The 24,762-nt window shown below is 48.4% G+C and overlaps 1 protein-coding gene across 12 annotated transcripts in view; it reads right to left on the reverse strand.

Moving 5' to 3' along the window:
* SETD4 (SET domain containing 4) overlaps positions 1-24,762 on the reverse strand; it is a 366,008-nt gene that overhangs the window by 334,192 nt on the left and 7,054 nt on the right. For 10 of the 12 annotated variants that reach the window (XR_004349708.1, XR_004349714.1, XR_004349715.1 and 7 more), the window contains 8 exons: positions 21,671-21,708; positions 19,198-19,286; positions 17,245-17,674; positions 14,744-14,918; positions 13,183-13,264; positions 11,958-12,038; positions 9,305-9,428; positions 7,867-8,033 (listed from right to left, as the gene is read on the reverse strand). Coding sequence is in view for 2 of the 12 variants with exons in the window: in XM_032630774.1 (XP_032486665.1) it covers positions 7,899-8,033; positions 9,305-9,428; positions 11,958-12,038; positions 13,183-13,264; positions 14,744-14,918; positions 17,245-17,674; positions 19,198-19,286; positions 21,671-21,708 (1,154 nt within the window). In the remaining 10 variants the exon portion in view is untranslated. Of the gene's footprint in view, positions 1-7,763; positions 8,034-9,302; positions 9,429-11,243; positions 11,412-11,957; positions 12,039-13,182; positions 13,265-14,743; positions 14,919-17,244; positions 17,675-19,197; positions 19,287-21,670; positions 21,709-24,762 lie in introns of those variants that run through there. The other 2 variants (XM_032630772.1, XR_004349716.1) reach the window with 2 other exon arrangements.

A 24,762-nucleotide genomic window follows, 5' to 3' on the forward strand; every position in this document is an offset into this window, starting at 1 on the left:
CTGAAAGTAAATCTTAAGCATTCCCACCACACATGTGCGCGCGCACGCACGGGCACACAATGAGTTAACTGCGTGAGATAACAGATGTGTTAATTATCTTGATCTTGGTAATCATTCTACAATGAGTATGTATCAATATATCAAATCATTATGTTGTACATTATAAATATATACAATTATATTTGTCAATTATTCCTCAATAAAATTTTTTAAAAAGGCTCCACATGTGATTCCCTTGAATGGTTAAGGCTGCAAACCACTGGTCCCACCTTCACTATCTGAGGCTCAGAGGCCAGTCACCCAGGACACTGAGTCCCAGAGATGACCTGAGAATCGAAGGTCTGTGCTGCCCATCTCTAACATGCTCTATACGTGACCTGCTTCCTCAATGACCTCCTGAAACCCCCCTCCTCTTAATCAGTTTAGAGTCTCCCTTTGTGAAAAGGGCAAAGTTAGAACTGCAATTACTTACTGCCCTAATAACTGCTTAGTAGGTGCTTTGCAGTCCTAGGTTTTGCCTCATCCTCTGATTCTAGGCACCAGAAGGCATCCAAATGCTTGTGGCCAGAGCTGCAGAGCTGAACAGGGACCCTTGATAGCAATAGGGATCCCCACCCCAGGACAAATTCCTCCGGAATGGGAGAAGCCTGCCTGGCGGGACCACTCTCCCCTTCTTGCCCCTCTAATAACACCTGCTGCCCTTTATGGGATGTGGGTCTTCACGGTGAGTGGGAGAGGCTGGAACACTGAAATTCGACCATAAAAAGTCAGGCTGCAGGGAGAGGGCTTGGCCCGCAGGGACTTCTGGGCAGGCCTTCTTTCTCCTCAAAGCTCGGTGCTGCCGGTTCCTTGTGGCCAATGAGGTCACCCATTGTAACACAAAAATGAGACACAACAAAAACTGCTCTCAGGTGGCCCATCCCTACCCTGCACCCTAGGCTGCCCATCTTTGGAGGCAGAAACAGGTGTGGCTGACAGGTGATAGACTTGAACTCAGACACTCCTGGGGTCAAACCCCAACTGTATGATGTGGGATAAGTCCTCTGACCCCTCTATGCCTCAGTTTCTTCACATCTAATAAAGACATAATACGTGCGTCCCAGAGCCACTGTGAGACCAGAGGAGGGGCTGAAATGAGGACAGAGGCCAAATCCAGGAAGGACTCAGCTCCAGCGCGTCCCTTCTCCAACCCTTCTTAGGCTGACGCTACCGCTTCCCTTTCTCCTCCAACAGCCCCGCTCCCACTTTCTGATTCTTCCCTGGAAGAATACAGTTTGGGAAGTTCATTTGGGACAATATCTGGATCTTGCACTCTGGAAGGAGGATGCAGGAAAGCATAGTCTGCTAGAAACAGCAAGAAAATGTGGCTTCTGATGCTAAGTCCATGGCCCAGAGCAAGCTTCTCACTGTCTGGGAGCTTCACCCACAAAATGAGGGGTCAGAGTGGATCACCCCGAGGACGTCTCTCACTGCCACCCTCTGATGCTACACATATTCAGAGGCCCAGGGTCGGAGTCACACGATCGAGGGTCAGGTCTGTCTAACACCTCACCTCAGGAACCTGTGAAATGACAACTGAAGCCCTGGGACCTGGGACCAGGGCGCAGCCCCTCCTCTGGCGTCTCTAGGTCAGTGGTTTGCAGACAGCGCGCCCTGAAATCACCTGGGGCCTCAACAAATACACATTCCCGGACCTACCTCCCAGAGACTGACTCAGTGGGTCTGGACTGGGCTCGTGCACCCTGGTTGTTTCTGATGCCAGGGTCAGGGGACCCCACCGTGACAAACGTGCTCCTAATAAAGGCTCCTGCTGCCCGCGATGGAGAGCAGCCTCACGGCCACCCTCACGTCACTCCGCATTCCTTCTCTCCTCGGAGCCTGTTTCCTTTTCTCTAAAACGTGGCTAATAACACGCCCTCTCAGGGTCAATGTGAAGTCAGGTTCCCTGGGCCCTGAGTCTGCTCTTCCATGTACTAAGGCGTCTCTGCTTGTCAAGAGGCCAGTGATCAAGCCAGGAGGGAGCGTGCTTGAACAGCAGGACCACAGATCCCAGCCCTCCAGATGCTCGTCCAAGGGCGACCACTCCAGCTCCACTTTGAGTCCACGTGATCCTGATCAGGTGAGGGCAGGTGCCCACCTAAGCCCGCCTGTGCTTCACAAACACAGTCACAGAAGCATCAACTTTAGGAGAGTGGGGTATGGAGGTTGACCGAGGTTTGAATCCTAGCTGTGTGACCTCAGCAAGAACTCTACCTTCCTGAACCTCTGTCCCCACATTTACAAAATCAGGAAAGTTATTACCGCACAGATCATCGTAAGAATTAAACGAGGTGATAAATGTCACGCGTGGGGCAGAGGACCTAACGCTGCTAGGCCTCTACCATGGTCATCAGACTGACAAACTCTAGCCCTGCCTGTGAAAGTGTTAGCTGAGCATGAGAAGAGGGACAGAATTGAACTCCCTGGCGGTCCAGTGGTTAGGACCCTGCGCTCTCACTGCCGAGGGCACAGGTTCAGTCCCCTCGCCAGGGAACTAAGATCCCACAAGCACACAGTGGCGTGGCCAAAAACCAATTTAAAAAATTAAAAAAGAAGAGGGATAGAATTCTCCAATAGGTACTAACCCTACTTTTTTTAAAAGAATAGCTTTATTGAAATATAACTCACATGCCATACCATTCACCCATTTAAAGTATATAATTCAATGGGTTTTAGTATATTCAGAGTTGTGCAACTATCACCACAACTTTAGAACATTTTCATCAACCCAAAAAGAAACCCCCTACTCTTTGGCTGTCACCCTCCAATCCCTCTAGCACCCTGCCCCACGCCACAGCACCTGCTAATCTACTTTCCATCTCTACAGATTGGTCTATTCTGGAAATTTCATGCAAATAAAATTCTATGTGGCCTCTTGTGACTGGACTCTTTCATTTAGCATAACGTGTTTAAGGTCCATCCATGTGGCATGTGTCGGTGCTTCATTCCTTTCTACGGCTGCACGACATTCCATTTTATGGGAAGACCACGTTTTGTTTATCGATCCATTCACCCACTGATGGACATCTGGGTTTGGGGCTGTTATGAATAATGCTGCTATGAATATTCATGCTCATGTTTTTGTGTGGACATATGTTTTCAATTCTCTTGGGTATGTACCTAAAGGGGGAATTGCTGGGTCATAAAATAACTCTATGCTTATCAACCTCTTGAGCCACTGCCAAACTAGTTTCCAAAGTAGGTACACCATCCTCCTTTCCCACCAGCAGTGTGTGGGGTTCCGACTTCTCCATATCCTCAACAACACGGGTTATTATCCACTTTTCTTATGATTGCTGTGCTAGTGGGTGTGAAACGGTAACCTTACATTTTTCTTAAATCTTACTATATTTCTGTGAGCAGTTTTTTTTAAATTTTACTCATAGCCTGATGTTAAAACTACCTTGAACAGAAGGAAATTAAACAAGAAAATATCCCCTCAAGGAAAGGTTACAACAAAATGATGAAGACAGAGAAATGCCCTCTGCAAGGTGAGCGGGAACAGCCCTGGAGAGACAGCAGATGGCACTGCTGTACATGACGCGTTGTATCGCTGTATGTGGTACAATGACACCGTTGTATGTGGTATGACGTTGTTGCCTGTGGTACAATGACCCTGGTGTATGTGATACAATGACACTGGTGTGTGTGGTACATGGGCACGGATGTAGAAAAGTGCATCAGGCCTTCCTCCTAATCTTCTTGTTCCCTTTAATTCACACGTAACTTCCTGGGCCTGTAAAACAAAGCTCTTTTCCAAGTAAACCAACATGGTGGCGTTCCTGACAAAGCTCTATATTCAAATGTCAGCTGACAACCCAAATAGGTTTTGTTATACTTTCCTCCTCGGGACAAAACTTCCTGCTGCCCAACCAACACTAATCTATCACAGAATATAGCTGCGGTTTTACCAACTAAAGGAGGAGCTAAAATAGTCCCCCATTCCCGTGCCCGGACTCCCCTCCAAGGGGGTGTCCAGGTGTTTCAGTGACAGCCATTTTCACAGCATTACAGCGCTGATTTCCTGAAAGGTCATTAACAGTCTCCACCTTCAGGCAGGAGCACTCAACGTGCCCCAGTCCGAGGAGAGTCTCCTCTATTTTTAGCTTGAAAGATTTCAGGAATGCCACAAATCATCCTTCACTTCTTGGTGTCCGCCCCCTCAGGCCAAGGCAGCCGTTGGAGGTTTACCACCCACAAACTCCGGAACCAGATACCAACAAGGGTGGGTGTGCCTGCCCAAGGCCTAGGAGAGAGAAAACAAAAATGGGGGAAGGAGAACAGTGGCAGTGGGGTGAGAGGCGGTACATGGGAGAAGGGAGCAAACAGTTCTGCTGGTAAGGACAGTGCAGGCTGCCCCCCTGTGTGGGCAGACGCGGGGTGCTGGCCCTCACAGGGACTGGCAAGGACGAGGCTAGGGAGGCAGTGTGTGACCTCCCTGGGGTTCGCCCTGACGGCCAGACTGTCCACAGGAGCCACGAGCTTCTTGCAAAGAGTCTGAATGCATTTATACACCAAGCGTCATCTGCAAACTGAAAGTCTTATACTTCTGTTTTCTTTTTTTTAATTAATTTTTATTGGAGTATAGTTAATTTACAATGTTGTGCTAGTTATACACATACCCACTCTTTTTAGATTCTTTTCCCATATAGGTCATTACAGAGCATTGAGTAGAGTCCCCCGTGCTATACAGCAGGCCCTTATTATACTGCTGTTTACAAATAAGGGTAGATCTGTCATGGATGATGAAAGAGCTCTCATTTGTCAACGTCTCTGAGTAGTTGCTTCTTGTCATTGTTCGTTTTTTCTAACCACGGGACAACTAAAGCATAAGTCCCACATGGGTCTGAGAAGTTTTTCCTGTTGGGGGGTGAGGGGCTTTAATTTCTAAAGGTATAAAACACTCTCAAGTAAGAATTAATATATTTAGGTCCTAAATGTCCACGAATAGGGGACAGGAAAAATAAATGATGCTGTAGTGCAGGGTCAGCACCCCACGGCCCGTGGCCTGTCTTGGTAAATCAAGCTTTACTGAAACACAGGCATGCATGTCTATACATTGTCTACAGCTGCTGTGTACTACAGTTGGGCCAAAGACCGTATGGCCCAGAAAGCTTAAAACATGTACTATTTGGTCCTTTACAGAAAAAGCTGGTGAACCCCTGGTAGAGTGTATCATGAAACACACTACAGCTATTAAAAAGCAGAGTAAGGGGGGACTTCCCTGGAGGGCCAATGGTTAAGACTTCGCCTTCCAATGCAGGGGGTGCGGGTTCGATTCCTGGTCGGGGAGCTAAGATCCCACATGCCTCGTGGCCAAAAAACGGAAACGTAAAACAGAAGCAAAGATGGTAACAAATTCAATAGACTTTTAAAAAAATGGTCCACGTCAAAAAAGTCTTTAAAACAACAACAACAACAAAGTCAACCTCAACTGCATCTATGAACAGGGAGAGATGCTCAAGATACAATAATGAAGATGTTTTATTTCTAACTCTGATCCCTGAGGTGAGTGGGCTCCATTCACTTGTTTTTGTTGAGCTTCACGAGAGGAATTCGCTTCTGGGGAAGGCTGAAAACAGGGCAGGGAAGACAGAACTCTGGGCAACAGAAACTCCGGGGCTGGGGCAGCCCCCACCCCCCATGACCCATTCAGGGATCCCCGAGGCCTGAGGAGCGTATACACCCCCTTCCCACGCTAGTTCTGAAAAGGATAAAAAATACTAGGTAAGGACAGAGGTCAAAATATAATCATGGCCTTAGGTCAGTTTCCCTACACAGAGGCCCAGAATCAAGAAGACGTCCCCACTGCGGCACGGCTGCACTGGGTGGAGCTGGGTTCCCCCAGGGGCGAAGCGGAAAGAGCTGCGCAGGGGGCCCAGCCCTTCTTCCCAAACTGGCAGTCACATAATCCCCGCCCAGTGAGGTGCGGGGGCCCGCCCCGTCCTCCTGGAAACCCCCAGAAGCCTCCTGCAACGGCCAGCTCGATGCGTCCATGCCGGGAAGGCACGCAGGCCGAGCCACTGGGTCCACGGAGCACAGAGGCCAGCCCCTCGCTCCCCGGACAGGACCCGCTTCCGCCCCGGGACCAGCCACAATGCACCTGTGCGCTCGCGCCTTCCCGGGGAGGGCGGTGGGACCGGGCGCGGCCACGACAGCTGGAGGAGGGACCGGCTCCCGGTATGTTTCTCATCCCCGCTCTCACATCGCAGGGCGGCGAGAGCGAAGCCGACCCTATCGCGGACTCCCCCAGGAAACCTTCAGTGAAGCCGCGCGCCCACCAAGGCCAGTGGGCGAGAAGCGCGGCCGTCGGTGAGGATGGAGGAGAGGCACGTACCCGAGCCAGGAGAGCGCGGAATTCCGGACACTGACGCCCCCGAGCTGTGACCCGTGTCCCCCAGAGGGTCAGCTGAGCGGCACCATCGCTCCGCCACACGCTAGGTGTGGGATCTCCGGCCGTTTCTTCCGGTCTTTGTTTGTAAAATAGGGCGGCTGTGAGGCTTCCGTAAAACTCCGCGCACCGAGCCCCACCCAGCACAGGGCCTCGACTCAGCGACGCTAACGTTTAATAAACGTCACTGCCGTATGTTTCAACAACGTCCAGTTTTTATAATAAGCACGTATTTGCTTCTGGGATATATGATGACACCGCTCTGACCCCCTCACAGTTGTTAATTGACGGGCATGAAAACGCTGTGAGAAGTTTAAATCCACAGCCAAGATCTAAAAAGTACTAATTAGAGCACACTTTACATAAAACCCATACCCAGAGTGCGGTCAACAGCCTAAAGTGCTTGTATTGTCTTTTTTTTTAAAAGAAAAAGGAAAAAAAAGGAAAGCAAAGCCTGAATTCAATATGACCAAGTGAGCACAAAACTTTATCTCCTGTTCCTCCCAATACCCCCATTAAAATGAAGAAAAGGAGCAGAATAAAAGGGTTAAACACCCACCACAAAGCATGGGAAAGGGACACGGGCTGAACAGAGATTTGAACACATTCTGGGAAACTGTAAACAGAGGGAGGACTGGTGAGGCTCCACGAGTCTCCTGTTCGACAAGGACGAACTCGCTTTCTGCGCACAGAAATCACGGGTAGTCAGGGCTGGAGAGGCCCTCCCCGTGAGCTAATCCCTGGTCCTCAGCGGACAGGGGAGGCGCAGACGGGGAGCAGCAGCACCACCGGGGCCTGTGCCACAGGCCCTGCTGCTAGGTGGGAGCACAGGGGACCCCCGTAACAATCTCGTTTCCAGATGGGCAGTCAAGGACGGAAGATTCGAAGTGAGTTGCTCTAGCTCAGAGCGGCGGGGGCGGAGCCCGGCTGGGAGCCAAGACGGCTGGGCACCGCCCCACACTGCCCCCTCCCAAGCCACCCAGCCACTCACCACCACATGCTACGTGCCCCTCAACCCTACCCCGCTGGCATCAGAGCACAGAGCAGCACTACGTCTTGTGCTTTCACGGCCGCTGAGTCAGGTAAGAAGCAGGACACCCAGAGGAAGACCACAAACGGGGCCCCGGGCTGACCCCGGCCCCCTCCCAGCCTCGCCCTCCCGTGACAATTCATTCGTTCCTGGGACGCCTTCCTCCAGGACTGCTATTTGCTTTGACAGCAACAGAAATGCCGATGGGATGGAGTCCCCAGGACCTGCTCTGCCCTTACAGATGCCCTTCGATATCCCCAAGCAGCCACCACTCCTCCCCACAGACAGACAGAAGCAGGGGAATAGGATTAAGCAGATAACTGTTTAATAGAAACTGTTGATTGACTGTAAATGATTCTATATAAAATAAACCTTAGTTTAAAAATGTTTAAGAAGTCACACCCACCATTGGAGGTGATCACCTGCACTTCGGTGAAGTTACGTAAAAGCTGTTTGCAAACTGGTTAGGGTCTCAGCAGAGGCCTGGAGAATCTTCAGCTCTTCTGTCCACAGTGTTTCTACCAAAGTTAGTTGGTTTATCAAAGCCACTTCTTCATCTTTCATATGAGAAACCTGGAAGTTATTTTTAAATGATTTACTTTAGTGTAGTAAAATATACATAAACATAAAATTTAACATTTTAGGGCTTCCCTGGTGGCACAGTGGTTGAGAGTCCGCCCGCCGATGCAGGGGACACGGGTTCGTGCCCCGGTCTGGGAAGATCCCACATGCCGTGGAGCGGCTGGGCCCGTGAGCCATGGCCGCTGAGCCTGTGCGTCTGGAGCCTGTGCTCCGCAACGCGAGAGGCCACAGCAGTGAGAGGCCCGCGTACCGCAAAAAAAAAAAAAATTAACATCCTGACCATTTTTAAATGTACAATTCAGCGGCACTAAGTACATTCACAGTGTTATATAACTACAGCCACCATCCAACTCCAGAACTTCTTCATCATCCCAAACAGAAACTCTGTACCCACCAAGCATTAACTCCCCATTTCCCCCTCCCCAAACCCCTGGTAACCTCTACTCTACTTTCTGTCTCTATAAATTTGCCTATTCCAGATATCTCATTTAAGTGGAATCATACAGTACAGGGTATTTGTCTTTTTGGGTCGTGGTTTATTTCACTCAACACAAGGTCTTCAAGGTTCAATAAAATTATTTTTTTTAATCCTAGTAATGTTTTCATTCAAATAAGCTAATTCCTCCTTTAATTAAAACATTCATTAAATAAAAGGGAAAGACGGGACTTCCCTTGTGGTGCAGTGGTTAAGAATGAGCCTGCCAATGCAGGCGACACAGGTTTGATCCCTGGTCAGGGAAGATCCCACATGCCATGGAGCAACTAAGCCCGTGCGCCGCAACTACTGAGCCCACGCACCGCAACTACAGAAGCCTGCGCCCTCTAGGGCCTGCGTGCCACAACTACTGAAGCCCCGCGCGCCTAGAGCACATGCTCCACAACAAGAGAAGCCACCGCAATGAGAAGCCCGTGCACTGCGACGAAGAGCAGCCCCTGCTCGCCACAACTAGAGAAAGCCCGTGTGCAGCAACGAAGACCCAACCCAGCCAAAAAAAAATTTTTTTAACTGAAAGAAATTTAAAAATAAAAGGGAAAGAGTACCTTAAAAATCTGTTACCAAGAATTCATGCAATAATTTTACCTATTAAAAGGTGCAGACACATGTTAACAGTCAAAACACGGATTACATCAGTGTTCATTTATTAAGGCATTAACAACACCCTAAGAAGGTGGACTAACCCTATCCAACAAGCATCAGTACAAAACAACTTCTTTATCGACACACTTCTTTAAGAAAAGAATGCAATATTCTAGAAGCATACCTTTTGAAGCACAGCCTTACTCTCCTTGATGAAATAATGGCATATTTTCTGGGCTATGTCCAAACTTGCCTTCTCATTTGTATCTGAAATTATTTCCCCAATAAGTACTTTTTTCCAGCATGTCCTAGAACCAAAATATTCAATAAGGTCATTTCAGCAGGTTTTCAAAAACAAAGGCGGCTTTTCCACTTGAACACTTCTCCTATTTTTCCAGAAACGTAATAAAACTCATTCCATCAGCGTGTTCCCTCAAACCTCCCACCACATGCAGGTCCTGTGCTGGAGCAGACAAGGTATACAGGACAGAAGAAGGATAAGAAGCTGAGGATAAGAAGCGAGGGAACTGGCGCTCTTTGCAGGCAGGGCCTGAGCTTTATTAGCACCACAATCCTGTGTGTGGCACATGAGTAAGAAGAGTCGCGTCCACCAGCCACAGGAAGAGAACAAGGGACAGACAGGAAGGTGAGTCCACAGTCAAAGTACTACCGACTAAGGAGCAAAGGCGGAGGTTTTCCTTTTCTTCAAATGACAGCCTCTCCTAAAAGAAATGGCAAACGGAACAGGACATGTTTCACAAAGTAAAATGCTCTACAGACGGAAAGAGGACTCTACAGTGAAGCCTTTCTCTACACGCAGGTCCTTCCAATTTTACACTAAGGAAGTCCGTAGGAAATGGGGCTCAGCGGGCTGGCGGGGCCAGCTTTCTGTAGGGGAGGCAAGCGTGGGACGCGGCCAAGGTGCCGAGCAGGAGGGGCTGAGTCAAGCCTACAGGCCGGCGAGGAGCACTAACCAGGGAGGAAGGGGGCAGGGGGACAGATGTTGGATGCACAGAACGTGAAAGTGCACGTGGCTGAGGAGGGAAAGGCCACGGTGACGGCTCTACCATCCCAGTGGAGGGCACAGAAGTTGCTGAGAAATTCAGAACAGCCCAAAAGCCATACAGAAAACAAAGTCTTAGACGTCGTCAGCTTCAGGGATCATGGTGGCAACCCCAGGAGCAGATACGCTCTCGGGAAAGAAAGGAAGTCAAGAAATAACATTTGGGACTTCCCTGGTCCAGTGGTTAAGACTCCGCACTTCCACTGCAGGGGGCACGGGTTCAGTCCCTGGTTGGGGAACTAAGATCCTGCATGTGAGTGGCGTGGCCAAAAAAAAAAAAAAGAAAGAAAGAAAGAAGGAATGCCATTACTGTGTGCCAGGAACAGTGCTTTATACGCAGCCAGTATCTGTTTTAATCTTCACAACCGCCTAGCAAAGAAAGCATTATAATCCCCACCTCAGACACAAAGAAACTGAGAATCCGGAACAGTAAAGCACTCACCCTAAGTGACGGAGCTAATGAGAGGCAGAACTAGCGTGCAAGTACCCGTCAGGCAGAATCCCAAACACATGCTTCCTCTGCCACACCACTCAGGTAGTCAGAAAGCACCCAAAGGGAAGAAAGGAGGCCTCAGGAGGACCTCTGGGAAACATCCAGGTGCTTTATTTGAGGCTGACGCGTCTCCAAGAACGACTTAAAGAAACTTATGTGGGTATGCACGAGATAAAACAAAACACAAGATGAATGGATAGGGAAAACAAGACGAAGGAAAGAAGGAGAAAGATAAGATACAGCCAGCAATGAGTCAGTGACAAATTGCAGGCCTCAGAATCCTGCACACATGGATGGACCACAAGTTGGCCTCTGAGTTTTCTAGCGAGCGATAAAAAGGAAACATATCAGATACAGAATTCAGTGTCTGTACGACAAAAACACACCATCTGCTGAGAAGAGACACAACTGCTTCTGGTGTTGAGACCAGGGGATAGTTTTCCTCCCCAAGTCCCTACAGAAAAGGAAGCAAGCAACACCGTAAACAGCAACATCACGGGCACGATGGAACGAGCACAAACTACTTCCAGGCACTGTGCTGAGGGCTACTTCTAGGCGTTATCTCACCTAATCCTCCCAACTGCTCGAGGACGGGGTTCGCCATCTTCAGGAAGTCCTCCCTGTGGTGTCTCTCACCTGAGATTTGCTAAGTAGCAGGCATTACTCCCCGACTCCCTCGCAAGGAGCTCCAGGGCTGGGCAGCGCACGGCCGCGCGTGTGACCATCCTTTCCACACTAAGGGAAGGACCAACAGCCTCTCAGGAATAGTGAGGACCTGACCAGGATGCGTGTCTACACCAGGGGCTCCTCCACCTGCCTCCTCTATGGAAATATCCAGGCCTCTCCCTGAGCAGGCGTCTGGATCTGCCCCCAGGACAGAACCGGGAGGTGGGGGGGCCCAGCCAGTGGTCAGGAGCTCGGTCTGTTCCCAGGAAAAACCCACCTGTTCAGAGGCTCTCCTCTGACCAGGGCCAACACGCACGCTTTTCCAAGTGTTTACCCTGAACAACGAGCTGCAGGTCACCAGGGGCATACATGTGAGGAGAGACCAGTTCTCAGGCCCGTGTACTCTATGACTCTAAAACCAGACTTCCAGAAATGGTGCAAACCTAGAAGTGAACCACTCCCCACACGGGCAAGTTACACAGAGAATAAGCAACCCCAATATACAAGGGCATTCCTTTCTCCTCTGAGGTTGGGCCTTTGAATGTAAGCCCCAAAAAAGCCAAAGTTATGTCCAAATTGTAACTATAGCTCATGACCAACACACAGGGAACTTACAATTCTTCAGCTTCCAGACATAACAACTTAAGAGCTGTGAGTAACCGCCAAGACGGTCCATCCCATCCAAACGTCAAATTTCTAAAGTAGAAAAAGAACAGATATATGTACATGTATAACTAAATCACTTTGTTGTACACCTGAAACTGACACAAGATTGTAAATCGACTACACTCCAACATAAAATAAAAATTAAATTAAAAAAAAAAAATTACCAATCTGTCATTTCGGTACTTCATTACATCACAGTAAATGACTAAAAAGCCAAACATTTTTTTAAAGGGGCCACTAAACATTGCACAACCATGGTCTTAGTCACAAAGAGAAAAGTAAGTCTGCAAATACTTAAGAATAAAGCCTAAGTAACAGAAAATTCTTTGTGTTAAAAAAAAAAAAAAAAAAAAAGTAGGGCTTCCCTGGTGGCGCAGTGGTTGAGAGTCCACCTGCCGATGCAGGGAATACGGGTTCATGCCCCGGTCCGGGAAGATCCCACATGCCGTGGAGCGGCTGGGCCCGTGAGCCATGGCCGCTGAGCCTGCGCGTCCGGAGCCTGTGCTCCGCAACGGGAGAGGCCACAACAGTGAGAGGCCCGCGTACCGCAAAAAAAAAAAGTAAAAAGCTATTTTTATTTGGTAAGAAGCTGAACTTGGATGAGGGGGCCACAGTGAGATGAATGATGAAGAATCTGGATGATCCTCCGGATCAAACAAATGGCAGCCACCAGAGCTAGTGTCCCTCACAGTGCGGCCGGATTGTTTAGAACTTAATTTCACCTATAGAAGAAAATCTGAAAGGGAGGGTGTCAAACCCAGTTTATCCCATTCGGCGTGGAATCACCTAGGCTCCTCCCATCCCAAGCGCCTGCATCCTGTTGCCAGGTGACTGACGGCCAGGCTGGCCTGCAGTAGCCGACGCCACCCCACCTGACCACATGTTTGCCACAAACACACTGGGCCACCGATCAGTACATACGGGGCTCTCCCGGTACAGAACTGGAGACTTCAGGCTCGTATCTTAGGTCCCCAAACAAGTCGCCTGACCAGCCAATTCCCCTCCTGTGTATCCCGCAACATGAAGCACGATGTGCCACACAGAGTAAAGGCTCAGTAAGTAGCTACCTGTCACCAGACCCACGTCGGGAGGCAGCTCACACCTGTCAAAATCCCAGCTCTCAACTTTTCATCAAGATTTCCTGAAGGAATAACTACTGGAGAGAAACACTTACTCTATAAAGTCGTGATCCTCTAAAATGGAAATCTTTTGGTTCATCCGTTTGTCTGTTGATGGAAGATATTTAACAAGTATATCTGCATTAAAAAAAAAAATCAGGCTGAGATTTAGGGTATAATTCAGGTGGAAGAGAGGGGGGACCCTTTCTTCTCAGCTTACTTTCCTTCCCGTCAGCAATCAAGACATGTGTAAACAATTTTACCTATTTCACATCAAAAGAATCTAGTCTTCAAGCCCAACTCAATGAGAGTATGATTCAGCCCTCTGAAAAGCTACAAGAATTCCAAGGCAGGGGACAAAACGTCTGCTACCTCAGCTGCTGCTCTCACTAAGCAAATCAACCCGCGAAATCGGGTAATGAAGACATTAGCAGGACTGCTGAGAAATTACACCCACCGGAAGTACAGACTCCGTACAAACATGAGGAAATGTTTCCAAGACTCAGTTTTTAAAAGCCAGAATTCAAAACTGTCTGGATATTAGTGACTGTTATCATAAACAACTGAAAATGAACATGCAAAAATTAACGAAGCTTTTTGGGGTCATAGGATAATGAGGGATTTTTCTATTTCTAAAATTTCTTTTTACATTTCTCTACTTTTATTTTTTAAATGCAGAAATAATGAAAGTGTGAATTTTGTTCAAATTATTTAACAAATCAATACTTCGTGGTCATCGATATTAAAGTTATTCTGATAATATGAGGCTAATTTCAAAGCTAGCTTTCTAAGAGATGCAGCAAGGCCCAGTTTTCGCTTTTCCATTTCATTCTGAGAAATAACATTATTACTTTGGCTACTAATAGGATGGAGTAGTATCACCTTGACCAAGTCTCTATTTCCATTAGAACTTATATTAAAACTACCTCAAGTTATACACTCAGTAAATCTCTAGACATTTCTTCAAAGCCTAGAAAACTATTTCTCTGCTGCTTCAAGGAAGGGGGAAAAAATCAGCCCCCTGTGTACTATTTTTAATACCATATTTGAAATTTTCACAGCATAAATTTAATAGGTAAATCATTATTTTAAAAAGAGTAATACCAATGATGACACTAGGTAACAAAAGAACATAAATGGAATGCATATTTTATCATGCCATTAAGCTGCCCAAAGAAGGACTGTGTAACATATTTGCCATGTGATTGGTGCACCACCTTACACACGGTGGGTGCTTCATAAATATTTTTTACTTGTTGCCCTCTAATCCTATTTTATCTTTAGTGACAATGTCTCAGTACAAAAATTTCCACTTCTTGCCATCTATTAATACTCTATTTATTTCCCTAGCAGTTTCTCTTTTCTTCCATTCTACCGTCTGACCTAACGCAATAAAAATCTCAGTTCTCCTTATCCTCAACATCGATCAAAGCTTTGCTGGTTTTACTTCAACACTGAAATGACATGGTCAATAAGAATCAGGCTAGCCCTGCCTAGGAGAAAATAAATGATACACACTTTAAGGTTTTGCCATTGTTACAAACACTTAACATAACCACAGATGGGGGGATGGGGAATTCTATCATCTTAGTGATCAGAACCAAAGTGAATTCCAACCTTTTGAGACATAAACACAAGCATGAGGATTGCAGATGGAAACAAATCCATACTCGAGGAGCAGGCGGTGGTTATCGTGAGGGCCATAGCAGATGAGCACCTCTTGGTGCTTCCCACAGCTCACAGCTGTTCTAATTTCATAACAGCGAGTTTCCTCATTAAATGCTGCTTTTACCTAGAGAAAAGAATTGTAAAAGATGTTTTTAGAGCAAAGCAGAAAACTAAAAAGATTAAGTGATCGTATTAAGCAGGATGCCGCTTTCAAGCACTCATCACGGAATTTATCCACCTGGAGAAAAAAATGCCACGTCCGCACTTTGGCCTCTTTGGTTCTCCTCGACTTCCCCCCCATCGGGGTGGGAGGGAGTCCCGCCTGGGGGCTCTAAGGATGGCCAAACACACGACACCTGACGTCGGACAGATCGGACAGATGACTAACGGCAGTTTATTGTAAGTCACCCATACGGCCCGGGGGGAGGACACAGCACACCACACAGGGCCACACAGGGGCTGCGCCTAGGAGCGGAGTGTCAGCAGAGGCCATGGGAAGCAGGCCTGCAGGCGCAAGGGGTGACACCCTGGTTCCCCGGGGCGATGTGATTTGCCTGTCTGAATAATTTTGAGGGCTGGCAGGGAGTTGACACGCATTCGGTTGAGGACCAGGTGGGCTACAGCCAGTCCGGCTGAGGGCAACTTCCCACTGGCTGGGAAATATCCAGGGAGGGCAGAGGAACTCACGGTCAGGCCTTCGGAGCCCCGCGAGGCCCAGACGTCCAGGCCGAGCATGAAACTTCAGGTCCTACGATACACACACAGCCTTTTGTGAGCAGCATGACGTTGGCTGACACTGTCATATGGATTTTGTGACAGCTCTGTTAGGTAGCAGGCAGAGAGGAAAAGACCAAGGAGACCGGACTGCTCCCACGAGCGGCGGGTACAAGCACTGAGGCCTTCTCACTAAGCAAACTGCAGTGAGACGGGGATGAGGAACAGGCTGAAATTCTAGCTTTTGTGGCACCAACAAGAGGTCAGGGCCAAGGCCGGCGGTGTCACGTCAAACGCCAGCTGCAGCGCACTTTTTTTTTTTTTTTTGCAGTACACGGGCCTCTCACTGTTGTGGCCTCTCCCGTCGCGGAGCACAGGCTCCGGACGCGCAGGCTCAGCGGCCATGGCTCACGGGCCCAGCCACTCCGCGGCATGTGGGATCTTCCCGGACCGGGGCAGGAACCCGTGTCCCCTGCATCGGCAGGCGGACTCTCAACCACTGCGCCACCAGGGAAGCCCTGCAGCGCACTTTTGACCAGGGGCTGGCGATCTTTTTCCATGAAGGGCCAGAGAGTAAGTATTTTAGGCTTTGCCAGGGTCCTGGGACCACGTGCCCTAGACTGTAGTTTGCGACGCCCTGACACTCAACAGTAAAATCCCTGGTTTGGAACATAAATGCACTAACAGCTCAATAATAAAGTCACGCCAATGGGGACTGACCGAGTCCCTGTGGCCAGTACCCTACTGTCCTGTACCCCCTTAACTTTAGTTCAGCAGTATCAGCCACAGAAACACCCATCTACCCTCAGTCTCCTTTGCTTAATTTTGTTAGAAATGCATCTTTCTACAAAAGCGAGGAGCAGACAGGCACGGCGATGGCCACAGCCTAAGAAAGCACAGGGAGGGTCTCCCCTCCATCCCCACGCTCTCCTCTCGTGGGCACGTGGGCTTCTCAGGGTGGCGTGGGTCACTAAGAGGACAGCATGAGCGCAGGTCCCGCCAGTGCGCCTGCAAGCGCACCCTGAACAGGCAACAGGTTAGCTGACACACAGACATCCTTTGCCCTCAGGCCAGGCCTTCAGCCCCGTGTGCCCCGCAGATATAATCATCTCCTTTATGTGCTGGAGCAGAGAAGCCTGAGGAAGAAGAGATCCCCGACTGACTCCCAAAGTGGGACCCCTTAACGATTTCCCACAAATAGCCATCCAGCCAGAAACTGTTGATTGAACAGTCGATTGAACAGGCCTACTACATGCCAGGCCCTGTGCTGAGCACTGGCGTTACAAAACGTACAAGGCGAAGTCCCTGTCCTCTAAGACTGCAGAGCTCCAAGGGGGGAAGGAGCAAGTCCCTCAGAGATCACGGCAAAATGCTGACAGCGATGCCACCAAGTGTGAAAGGGAAAGAGACAGGAAAGCAAGTGAGACTTTAGCCGCAGGTCTGAAAGGAGGAAGAAGGATGCTGCACCACGGGGAGGTGGGGGAGGGCTAGGGTTCGGGCCATACAGGGCATAGAGCACCTGCAGGCCTGGAGAGCAGAGCAGGGAAAGTGGCAAAGGAAAAGGATGCCGGAGGGGAAAGAGGGTCGGGAAGAAAGAGAGGCGCCTACCTGACAGCAGGTGGGTTTACCAGCTGCACCTCTCCCTGCGGTTCTGCTGGCTCTTCCGAGTCACAGGTTCTACACATTAGAGTCCTTCCTACTGAAACCAAACACGGGTCTCCCGGTTAACCTCTCACCTGGGCGTCAGGGCTGTGGTTCAGCAGATCGAGGAACGGGGCAAGCACGCAGGTGTCCGGCTCTGCGGAAAAGCACCGCCTCGGCACGCGCTTCATGTACACAGCCCTGGTGTTGACAGTGCACCAAGCCCATAGGAGGGCGCTGTAGCTGAAGATGCTCTCGACGGCCTCCGAAAACAGAGGCTGCAGGGAAGAGAAAAAGTCTCTGGAGGAAGAAACGAACTCCTGCACGTGGGTTCTCTGCTCTCTGGCCTTTGCTTTCAAAGGTCTGGGAAGAAGATTCACCACTTCTGGCTCCAAACAAACAGGGCAGGAGTAGGCCTTGGGCAAAACCTCCAGGTAAGGCTTCCAGGGAGACCTGTCCCCAGCATGCTTTTCTGAAACTAAAAAGGTGCAAAGAGCCAGCACAGGAGATGGAGGAGGCTGCCACCTTTTAAAATGAAAAGCAGATTAAAGGAATTACTTTCATTCAAAATACGGCGTAAGCAAGAGGTACAGACATCCTAGGGCTTAGTTCTGCTCCCAGAGGGACTGTGGCCAAGCTCACCTAATGCACCCAAGAGAGGTCTTCCTTCCTCAAGGCTTTCCTCCCCGGATTGCACCCCAGTACAAATGCAGTGAACCAGTCACACTGATACAAGAACTGGCTCACTAACCCGAGCTCCAGCTTTGTTTGCCAGAGATTCTTTCTTGCAAAAACCTCTTTGCTTCCAACTTGGTTCTCCAGTTTTAAAGCTTTTGCTGGAATTTCACTTGTTCCACTTGGTTAAGGATATAAATCTTGGGGGGTAGAGCGCAACCGGTGGAAAGAACCTAGATGTGCCCCATCCAACACAGTAACCGCTGCGTACATATAGCTATTTCAATTTTTATTTTTCATTAAATAATATTGAAAATTCAATTCCCCAGTCATACAAGCCACATTTCAAGTGCTCTTGAGCCATATGTGGCTGGTGGCTACCGTACCAGACAACACAAGGTAAAACAATGCTATCATTGCAGAAAGTTCTATTATGTGATACTAACCCAGGCAGAAAACTGAAGAGGCTCATTATATACCTGTTACAGATCTAAAGCTTTTGTCTTAAATGTACCCATTCTATTGCAAATTATACATTGCGGTGTTTTTATTTGTTACCAATAAAAAGATCACATGTTGCATGAATGCATTTAGGAAAGTTTCCATCAATCCTTCAAAGTCCAGATTCCTAAACTACCATGCGTTCTACTCAAAATTGCAGAAAATGTTAACACTAAGAGCATCCTTGCCTCTACCCAGGCCAGTGAAAATACACCAGCCCTCTTACAAAAGTAAGCCAGGGGAAAAAAGTCCAGAACTTACTGTGGGTTGAGAAACAATACAATCTTCCAACCTTTATAATTTAGAAACCCCTTATGCTGAGGATCTCCCTCACACTGTCCTCAGAAACCCACCCAAAACAGAGACCCCCTATAACATAAGCCAGAAAATAGTTCTCAGCTCCCATGTTGGCCTCCTCTCTTCTCTGCCAAACAAAACCAACTCTCTCATACTGTCGACAGCTCTTCAGAGCTGAAGGGGAATCCAAGCAAGTACAATAAGGGTAAAAATGAAAGAGTAAATAGAATTTGTCAAGACCTACTACAACGGAGGAGAGTGGAGTGTCATGAGACAAGGCACTCAGCCGTGATTTACATCTATTATCCCATTTAATCCTTATTTTCTAGTAAGGTTAGATCAGGATTCAAACCCACATCCCGAGCAGCCTATTAAAACCTTAAAAACGCAGTTTACAATGAATTAAGAATCACCTTCATAAAACAGAGTAAACCTTTCAAATCATTTCAGATATTTGTTAGCTACGTGAAAGGGCTGGGTCCTAATGAGCTATGTCTTGGACGACACGCTCTCCAATGATATAAGCTTTCAGGGAGAAGCACTTGGCCCAGACAAGCAGGTGAGCAGTCACTTACTTAGCAATATACGCCCCTAAGTAGCTTCTAAGCACTGTGTCCGTGGTGAGCAGGCAACTCTCAGGCAATGAGATAATCATCTGTCCCTCCTTGCCAAAAAGAAAGTAGAGTTTAGGACATCCATGCTTTGGGAAGGACCTGAATGAGTCTTTAAAGTCCTTGATTCCACAATCATCTAATAAGAACCCAGCAGAGCCCAACCACCGATGACCGAAGAGCCCTCAGGGGATGGGCTCCCCAGTTTAAGTCAGTAGATGCAGGCAAGGCTGCTCCCACGCCAGGGATAGACACTACATCCCCAGCAAGAATTAAAGGTTCACTGTGTGACTGACACCCACCACCAGTCAGCCTTCCACCAGAAAGGAATGTGGAAACACTCTGACAACTCGAATCATATTATCCCTTCATTTTCTGACACCAGGAAATAGTGCTACCTATAGGCAACAGACAGAAACCACGCCAAAAAATTCTTCCAGTGAAATCCATGTGTCCAGTGACTATTCCCAGCAATGGCCTACTCGCCATATAACCTGCGCCAAGTGGCTAAAGAAAGAAGGGCAGCCCCCCCAGCACAAGGGTCTCATTTGACCACCTGCCAAAGTATAGCTTTCAGTTTCTCCCCCTGAGACAGAAACATAGAAAGAAAAATCAAGACGTCAAGGAAGAGACATCAGAAAGAAAGCACTAAGAAGCCAGATACAAGATCCTGCTTTCATCATAACTGGCATCTAAGTTGGTTAAACATCACAGCCAGGGCTTCCCTGGTGGCGCAGTGGTTGAGAGTCCGCCTGCCGATGCAGGGGACATGGGTTTGTGCCCCGGTGCGGGAAGATCCCACATGCCGCGGAGCGGCTGGGCCCGTGAGCCATGGCCAATGAGCCTGCGCGTCCGGAGCCTGTGCTCCGCAATGGGAGAGGCCGCAACGGTGAGAGGCCCGTGCGCCACAAAAAAAAAAAAAAAATCACTGCCAAAAATCTCCTGGGTTCAATTTCTGGTCTCCTCATCTGTGATTCAAGATTGAGTTGGGATGGTCACTACAGTCCCTTCCTGCTCTGACATCCCATGACTTTCTGATTTAAAAAAAGGCACTTAATAAAATGCTCTATGTCTTGACTGGGGTAAATGTCTTCATCATCAAAACTCATCAAACTGGACACTTTAAATCTGTGCATTTCACTATGTGTAAAATACATCTCAATTTTCAAGAAGTTTTCACAAAAAAGCCACATTTGAAAGTACATGTAAAGCAACTGCCAATTATCATTTCATGATCTTAACAAAAACTACCCATAGCCACTGCTGTATTCACGAGAGGTATATTTCTCCCCCCAAATTCTGCTACAGAATGAAGTCATACACCTCCCCTCAAAAAGAAAACTATTGCACAACAATGTTAATGTACTTAATACTACCGAACTGCACACTTAGAAAGGGTTAAGATAGTAAATTTTATGTTGTGTCAATTTTACCACAATTTTACATGTTTAATAAAAAAAATTAAGATAGCATAATAGAATTATAACATTAAAAGCTACCATTCTTTAGGCTAAAGATATATACACAGCTGGGTTTTTTTATAAATTAAATTAAGGAAGTAAAAATAAATTAAAACCATTTTGAAACAGAAAATTAAGATCATTACAAATAAATTAAGGACTTAATTTCTAGCTTTACAGAAAACTGTGCATTAGGTACCCTTTAAGTAGCACAGAAGAACTAAAACAGACCTTGGAGAGCATCCGCATGACTTACCTCCCGCTTTCCAGGTGAGGAGACAGAAGCCAGGAGGGTTAGCAGCCTGCTGGGCTGCCGGGCGTACTTACTATGGATGCTCAGATTCGGGCAGCTCCCTTCCACCCCCAGCCCATCCCCAGCGCATTTACAGTATGATCCGATTTACAAACCCTGCTGCGGCACAGACTGCTGGCCGCCCCCGCAACGCGCTCCCTGCTCCTGCTCCCCATGCAGTCCCACCTGAAGGGTGCGGCTCGAGGCAGCTGGGGGCTCGCAGCAGCTGGGGGCTCGCGGCAGCTGGGAGATGGCGGCAGCTGGGAGATGGCGGCAGCTGGGAGCTGGAATTTCCGGGGTGAGGGGAAGCCTGCCCTTCCTCACCCCTTGCACCGTCCTGCTGCTCGAGCTCCTGGAGCTGCACCCTGGAGCTGAGGGTGTGGGGCTCCCTCTCAGAACATGGATAAGAGCTGGACGGAGCCCGAGAGACCAGCACACCAGCCCAGGTCTGCCCGTCCATGCTTGTTCACGTGACGGCACGAGACACTTGCGCTCTGTTACCTTGGGTTTGTCTCTTATACGCTACAAACTTAATTCTAACTGACAGAACTGTATTCAGAACTATACATTAAGTAAAAAAAAAAATAATCTGTATGTCTAAAATATTTTTAATTCACTTGATTGAACCACAAAAACAAAGCAGCAAACTCTACTTTGGGTTTCAAGATAAGAGAGAAATTCTCACCCGTAGGGATGTTTTGCTCATCAGCCCTCTTCCTGTACCTAGGAATGCAAAGACAGAAAAAGGGTAAATCCTACTCTTTCTTCAAGGTCTTAGAGATACTATTTTGCATAAAAGATGTGGATGAACTTCAAAATTACACAAAGCTGAAGCTGAGTGTCTCGCATCCTTTGACTCCCAGGGGAACCAAAGGATCAAGAAGCTATCCTGGGGCTTCCCTGGTGGTGCAGTGGTTAAGAATCTGCCTGCCAATGCAGGGGACACGGGTTCGAGCCCTGGTCCGGGAAGATCCCACATGCCAGGGAGCAACTAAGCCCGTGAGCCACAACTACTGAGCCTGTGCTCTAGAGCCCACGAGCCACAACTACTGAGCCCACGTGCCACAACTACTAAAGCCCATGTGCCTAGAGCCCGTGCTCCTCAAAAAGAGAAGCCACTGCAATGAGAAGCCCATGCACTGCAACGAAGAGCAGCCCCCGCTCACCACAACTAGAGAAAGCCCGTGCTCAGCAACAAAGACCCAATGCAGCCAAAAATAAATAAATTTTTTTTAAAAAAGAAGCTATTCTGGAAAATGGCCCGACCTCCTTTTGGGTTTATAATCTTGAAGGGCAAAGCTTCAGCGTCAACACCTAAAGATCATCACCTTTAGGCAGATCTGCTGCTGGGTCTCTTACAGGAAACTTGAGGCTGGATTCTCTCCCCTGGGGCTCACCAGCTGGGGTGGAGCCTAACCCTAACGCCCACCCAACCTCAGAGGCTGGACCCACAGGCCACTTTTACCCACTGCCAGACCCGGCCTTCCCCAGTAATGATCTCGAGTCTTTAACCGAATGACCAGTAAAGCTCACTCAGGTCCCTCAAAGCCTGAGGCCTACCCCCTCCCCACCCCAGCCGGGCAGCCATTAGCCACGCCCTCCATGACCTGACGAGCTCAGCAGGGTAGATCCAGGGCCAGCTGCTCCCCGTGAGCCAAGGCCTTGGCCAGAGCACACTCACAGCGCTAACCTCCGTAGCAGCTCTGTCAACGCCACCAACACACAGACGTCTACCCCTCTGTGCCCAAGGCTGCCCTCCTGCAACAGTCAGACGACAGCTTCCCCGGCAGGGATGGGCACAATATGTATGACCTGTAACTATCACACGGAGTGTCTCTAGTCATCTTCTCAAATCCACAGTTGTTGACTTTTTTCTCTCAGCTAGGAGGGTATATAATTCAGCAAAGGTCAATGCCTGCGGGACTAGTGGAAGCTGCAGGTTCCTGGAGGAAATTCCCGCCTCGAGTCCCGCCCAGTATCTGGCAAGTTTGATTTGATGAGTTATCTCCCTACCCAGAAGCGTCTGTCTGCTCAAACACATGGTTTTGGTTTTAAGAACTTACTTAATTTCCTCTGTGTGTCCCACTGTGGAGTTAATCCCCGTGGGCCAGAACCCTTCCTAAAATCAATTACTAATGAGAGGATTTTTTTCTGTGGGGTCATCTTTTAAAAAAATTCATGTGCTGGGCTTCCCTGGTGGCACAGTGGTTGAGAGTCCGCCTGCTGATGCAGGGGACACGGGTTCGTGCCCCAGTCTGGGGGGATTCCACGTGCCGCGGAGCGGCTGGGCCCGTGAGCCATGGCTGCTGGGCCTGCGCGTCTGGAGCCTGTGCTCCGCGGTGGGAGAGGCCACAGCGGTGAGAGGCCCGTGTACCGCAAAAAAAAAAAAAAAAAAAAATTCATGTGCTAATTTAAGTGGAAATTTCTCTTCGAGCACACATGAACAGAACTTGGCATGTCGAATAAATCCGGAAGATACTTTACCTATATATCTACAACATAGTATTCAGTAGATCAGAAAGCAGATCACAGTAACCTGCACTTACTAAGGCAAGGTGTAGCAAGTGGCCATGAGGATCTTATTACAGACTTCTCCCTGCCTTATAATTTCTGCTACCATCCATCTACCTGGGAGGCCCCGATTTGGACAGTGCTTTTAGCATTAAAAGGAAATACTAGGGTCAGCTCCCAAAGCATAAATCAGGTCAGAGTCTAAAGACTGAATCCTGCTTGCAACTTGGGAGCCTTGCCACAAACCAGGACTAACTCCCCAGAATTCTGTACATTCTGACAGACTCCCATCAGCATGCTCTCCTATCATACACTGATTAAGAGCTGAAGATATAGAAAGCACTTAGGGAAGGTGTTGCAGACCGCATGCTTGTGTCCCCCCAAATTCATATGTTGATTTCTCAGCCCCCAGTGAGATGGCTTTAGAAGGTAGGGCCTCTGGTAAGTGGCTAGGTCGTAAGGGTGGAGCCCTCATGAATGGGATTCGTGCTCTTATAAGAAGAGACAAGAGAGCCTGCTCCAGCTCCCAGCTCTCCACCACGTGAGGACAACAAGAAGATGGCAATTTGCAAAGCAGGAATCGGTCCTCGCTAGACACTGAATCTGCCCACACCATGATCTTAGACTTCCCAGCCTCCAGAACTGTGAGAAATAAATGACTGTTTGAAGCCACCCAGTCCATGGTAATTTGCTATGGCAGCCCGAGCTAAGGCAGAAGCTTCCCTGACCCCAGAACTGTAAGTACTGGGTTCTGATCACTGCCAAAACACTCTGCTTTAGCTCCTCCAAGACCAGGAATCTGGAGGTGGGCCCAGAGAAAGTTGCTCCTACTTTTAAAACTGCTAACTCTTCACTGCTCCAAACCATAGACAGATTACTTACTTTCAGGCATTCGATTGAAACCATATGCCAATTCCCGCTTGACAATTTTAAACCTACCCTTCTTAAGGCAAAGTGACACCCGAGGAGTAGGCAGGCCTTAGGCACAGCAAGTCCACTCCTGACACTACTTTCCCTTGATCATCTCATAAAGAACTCCATCCAGTAAAATCTAAGAGTATGGTTTTTACTGACCGTTCCTTGACACACAAAAACAGAAAGTTAAACATTCTGTTAGAGGCTGATAAATATGGTTCACCATCATAAAGAAGGAGCAATCCTAATAGAAGTTGGTTCAAATCAAGTATTTTAGCCCAAAGTCATCATGTATAACTGACACATAGGGAACAACTTTACACACATCGCCTCACTGGACCAGGGGCACAC

This window comes from Phocoena sinus, chromosome 4 (assembly GCF_008692025.1).
Source record: "Phocoena sinus isolate mPhoSin1 chromosome 4, mPhoSin1.pri, whole genome shotgun sequence".
Lineage (NCBI taxonomy): Eukaryota > Metazoa > Chordata > Mammalia > Artiodactyla > Phocoenidae > Phocoena > Phocoena sinus.